Below are 4,730 nucleotides of genomic sequence, written 5' to 3'. Positions count from 1 at the left end.
GTTTAAATGAAAATGAAACTTTCTACACTCCGATCGCAATGTCGACTATTATACCTGAAATTCCATGCTACCTGCCGAACCAATTAAACATGCTGCTAAATACCACAAATTTAACGATCCACGAAGAGAAGTCCAACCAAATTTCAATTCAACCATTTCCAACAATTCAACACAACCTGCGATCCATTCCAAACTTATCACAACCTTCCTGTTTCTCCATGTGAAATCGCTAAAAACATCGTAAGGTTACTATGAAAAGTTGTTCGTTTGTAAAATAACAAGCCTCGAAAAAAAGAGCATAACTCGTAAGTGGTCCAGCGGAAGAAGGTAATTCTCCGTTTACTTTCCTCGTCTCATTGGCGTAGAAGAAGTCGAATCGCGTAACTTCGATCCGGAGGTTGTTCCGTTTGAAATTTCACTCGATCGGAATTGGCACGTTTCGCGTGTCGAAAAGTACTTTCCTGCAAACGTTTTATCGCCGAAAAGAACGTGTAACTCCACGTTCACGATGGAGATGTGAATAGCGGCGTTACGACAATGCGTTATGACTCTCGTTGCAGTAACAGAAGACAGAGAAAGTGACAAGCGGGTTCCAGAAAGATCGAACACTTTCGAAGGGCTATTTCACCTTTTTCTCGGCGAAAATCGTCAAGGCGAGACACCGTACGAGAGGCGATCAAGTTCGTTTAAAACTTTCTATCGATTCATTGAACAAAAGTTTGGTAAACTGTAATCAGCGAGAATACGCGTGGACGGTTCGATGAGCAGGGTGCGATTGTAGACAATTTTCTGAGAAAATGCTAGGTTTTAACTTTGCAGATTAGGATAATGTGTATAATGGAAAAAATGTGTTGAAAGGAAGGTGATTTAATGATATGTTTAGCATAAACAACGGGTAGAATTGTAATTAAGATTACGATAACGAGTGGGATAAGTGATGAGTATTGTTTTGGTAAGTATAGTTGAGTGAAATCATAGTGTTCCAGAAACTACCGTGTTCTAAGAGCTCGATTTAATAATTAGATTTTTTGGATATTTGACAATTGTCTATTTCGATATTTTTCTCTTTCAAATTATTTTCAATTATACTACATATCCTTCAAATAATGATCATTTGTGTAGGAAATATTCGACACGATCGGAAAATCAAACACTTCGAATATTGGAGTTATTCAAATAAAGAATTCGTATTCGAAATTATTCTTCGCGCAAATATTCGGCAGGATCTTGAATTCAAACGCTTCGAATTATCCGAATAAAGAATTTTATTCGAAATTATTCTTTGTGGAATATTCGAATATTCGAAATTTAGGAAATATTCGACACGATCCGCACTTCAAACGCTTCGAATATTCGAATTATTCAAATTATCAAATAAAGAATTCGTATTCGAAAGTATTCTTTGTGCCAATACTCGGCACGATCTTGAATTCAAACACTCCGAATTCTCCGAATAAAGAATTTTATTCGAAATGATCCTTTGTGAAATATTCGCCATAATCCGAAATTCAAACGCTCCAAATATTCGAATTCTCCGAATAAAGAATTTTATTCGAAATGATCCTTTGTGAAATATTCGCCATAATCCGAAATTCAAACACTTTAAATATTCGAATTCTCCGAATAACCGAAATGATCCTTTGTGAAATATTCGCCATAATCCGAAATTCAAACGCTCCAAATATTCGAATTATCCGAATAAAGAATTTTATTCAAAATTATCCTTTATGCAATATTCCTTATAATCCGAAATTCAAACACTCCGAATATTCGAATTCTCCGTATTATCCGCAAAAAGTACTCATATTCGAATTATTCGAATAGTTCGACCAGTCAAACTTCTACATCCCCAATCACAATTCTCCTTCATTCTCCATATAACAATTATTCAAAAAAATTTCTCTTTTCCTACCAAACAAACATCGAAATACTTCCTCAGAAACATCAGCTACAACTTAATTCCTTCGCGAAGAACATTCCAGTGTAATTACCTATAACGCGATCCCTTTCACACGACGTACAGTAAGGTGCCTACGACAATGTATCGAAGGTGGACGTGAAATTTCACGTAATCCCAGGTGAGAGTGAATAGGGGGTTAGGTGGGGTTACCTACAGGAACTACGTTCCTCGTTCCTGTACCGTTCACTGATTATGCTTCCGTTTATAAGGCTCGCCAGGATTCCGGCTTTTAGTTCCCAGCAGTCTCGGAATACACTTGGATCACAGCTCTCGAATCGGACAACTCGAACCAGTCATGGCGAAACTACCAGCACACGTGGGTGTCGATCTTTCTCCACTTCGCTCGGTGATTTATTTAGTTCGACATGAATTTCGTGTTTTCGTAAATCAAACAGAAAACAAATCAACGTAAAAGTGAATTTTAAGAACAGTGAATATTTTAACTTTTTTCCACCTTCGCAAATAATCCGATATTTCGCGAATATTTTTACAGTTTCTGTAGACAGATCGAAGGGTAAATTGGGATTTTGAAAATTATTTTTCGCTTTTCTAGTCGCTGGAAAATTATCCAATTGTTGGTAAATATTTTAATAATTTTCGTAGATTTGTTAACGGGAATGTTCCGACTTTTCATTTTCATTTCAAAGCAGCGCGAGAATGGTTCAGTTTCGAATTGAATTACACCTGTCTCTCAGCGACACTTAAAGAATCGTTAAGAAAGGCTGCGCGATGAATGATAAACGCGAGACTGGAAACAACAAAAGGCGTGTCCCGACGACTCGATAATTTCACCGAGCCGACAGTTAATGACACGTTCCGACTGATGTTCTACATGCTTTCACCGGAGCGTCTAACGTAACACGACTAACGTGCTTCTCTTGCCTCGTTTTGCAATATTTTACTCAAGCTTCTATTCCAAGTTTCTCTCTTGAAAATCTTTCCTGTGCAATTTTTTCTAAAAATAACATATCTCGCGTCTCTTTTCCAGGTTTTCCTTTTCGTTCTCGTTGCGTCTATTGCCCTGGTAGCTTCGATGCCTTCTCCCGGTGGCGGACACCACGAACAGTAATTATTTACCAATCAATGGTACCAATTATCGATTGTATTCTTCACTCGAAAATCATATTTTATCGCGTTCGACAAATTTCAGCACGCATTTCGTTATTCACGTGCCAGAGTTGATTCACAAACACCATCACACGCACGTGAAAAAGATCCACATAAAGCACGATGACGGTGGCGACGATGGACACGAGCATGTAGAAGAATGGTGAAACATCCGATCGAAATTTTCATCTCCGTGAAATTTGTAAAATATTCCATTTTTTTTTTTCACTGTTCGTTAATACTGTTGTATATATTCTTTGTTAATTATTGTTGTCACTTACTGTTATACGAATAAAAGTACGTTAAGAAAAATGTTTAACACGATTTGGTGAATTTTGAAGATAAAAATGAACGATTTCGCGAATAATTGAGGTTTCAGGCAGTTGAAGGAATATGCAGGTTTTTCGTCAAACACGTGTATTGTATAAAAAAATAAAGTAACATAATGTAGTATGTACAAGTATCTTTGATCTAAGTACACACATGTGCATACCGAGTGATAATAGTCCTATGTTACACACTTAAACGTACTAACACAAACGGTTCGAGTTATTTTGTACTATTCCCTTCTGGTACTGTCTAGGGTGAGTAGGTACTTCCGGGAATGATTTGGTTGGGCGAAAACAAGAGTAATGTTTTACGAAATTCTAGTAACTCGAACACCATTATTTTACAACCTGCAACAGAGTAATATAAAGGTCCTTTATCTCCTAAAATTTTCCTGGAGTTGAAGATTAAGTAACGTTAAATGTCGAATCCTTTTTTCCCAAAATTATCCTGGAGTAAAAAATTAATTTTAAAAGTAACGTTGACTGTGGAATTATTTGCACTCAAAATTTCTATAGAGCGGAAAATTAATTTTAAAATTAACGTTGACTGTGGAATTATTTGCACTCAAAATTTCTATAGAGCGGAAAATTAATTTATTCAATTAAGATTGAATATCGAATCCTTGTTTCTCAAAATTTTCCTAGAGTGGAAAATTAATTTTAAAAGTAACGTTGACTATGGAATCATTTTCACTCAAAATTTCTATAGAGCGGAAAATTAATTTTAAAATTAAGATCGAATATCGAATCCTTTGCTCCCAAAATTTTCTTCAAGAGGAAAATTAATTTTAAAATTAACGTTGATTATGGAATCATTCGCTCTCAAAATTTCCATAGTGTGGAAAATTAATTTCTCCCAAATTTGAAAATTAACATCGAATATCAAATCCTTCTCTCCCAAAATTTCCACAATGTGGAAAATTAATTTTTCCCAAATTTGAAAATTAACACTGAATATCGAATCAATTTCTCCCAGAATTTCCCAAGAGTGGAAAATTAATTTTAAAATTAAGATGGAATATCGAATCCTTTGCTCCCAAAATTTTCTTCAAGAGGAAAATTAACTTTAAAAGGAGCACTGAATATCGAATCTTCTGCTCTAAAAATTTCCACAGTGTGGAAAATTTACTTTTCCCAAATTCACATTGAATATCGAATCACTTTCCCCAAAAATTTTCCTGAAGCCAAAAATTGACTATAAAATTAACCTTAATTAACCCAAAATTAACGTCGAATCCTTCTCCCACAAGCATCTCCAAACTAATCCTCCACTTTCAACGCCAATTAAACCAACCTCACTTTTTCCAACCAAGAAAAAAAAAAAAAAAAAAAAA

At 35.4% G+C, this 4,730-nt stretch overlaps 1 protein-coding gene across 1 annotated transcript; it reads left to right on the top strand.

The window, feature by feature from the left end:
- The first annotated feature begins 937 nt into the window (after window positions 1-937).
- LOC108570796 lies at window positions 938-3,234 on the top strand. Its single transcript, XM_017932705.1, is given in 6 exon segments — window positions 938-952; window positions 2,051-2,087; window positions 2,090-2,192; window positions 2,514-2,538; window positions 2,949-3,025; window positions 3,111-3,234. Coding segments are annotated over 6 exon segments (381 nt in total).
- Window positions 3,235-4,730: the final 1,496 nt, after the last annotated feature.

Source organism: Habropoda laboriosa, unplaced genomic scaffold (assembly GCF_001263275.1).
Source record: "Habropoda laboriosa isolate 0110345459 unplaced genomic scaffold, ASM126327v1 scaffold86, whole genome shotgun sequence".
NCBI lineage: Eukaryota > Metazoa > Arthropoda > Insecta > Hymenoptera > Apidae > Habropoda > Habropoda laboriosa.
Note: the sequence above shows the minus strand (reverse complement) of the source record. Positions and strands in the feature narration are given on the sequence as shown.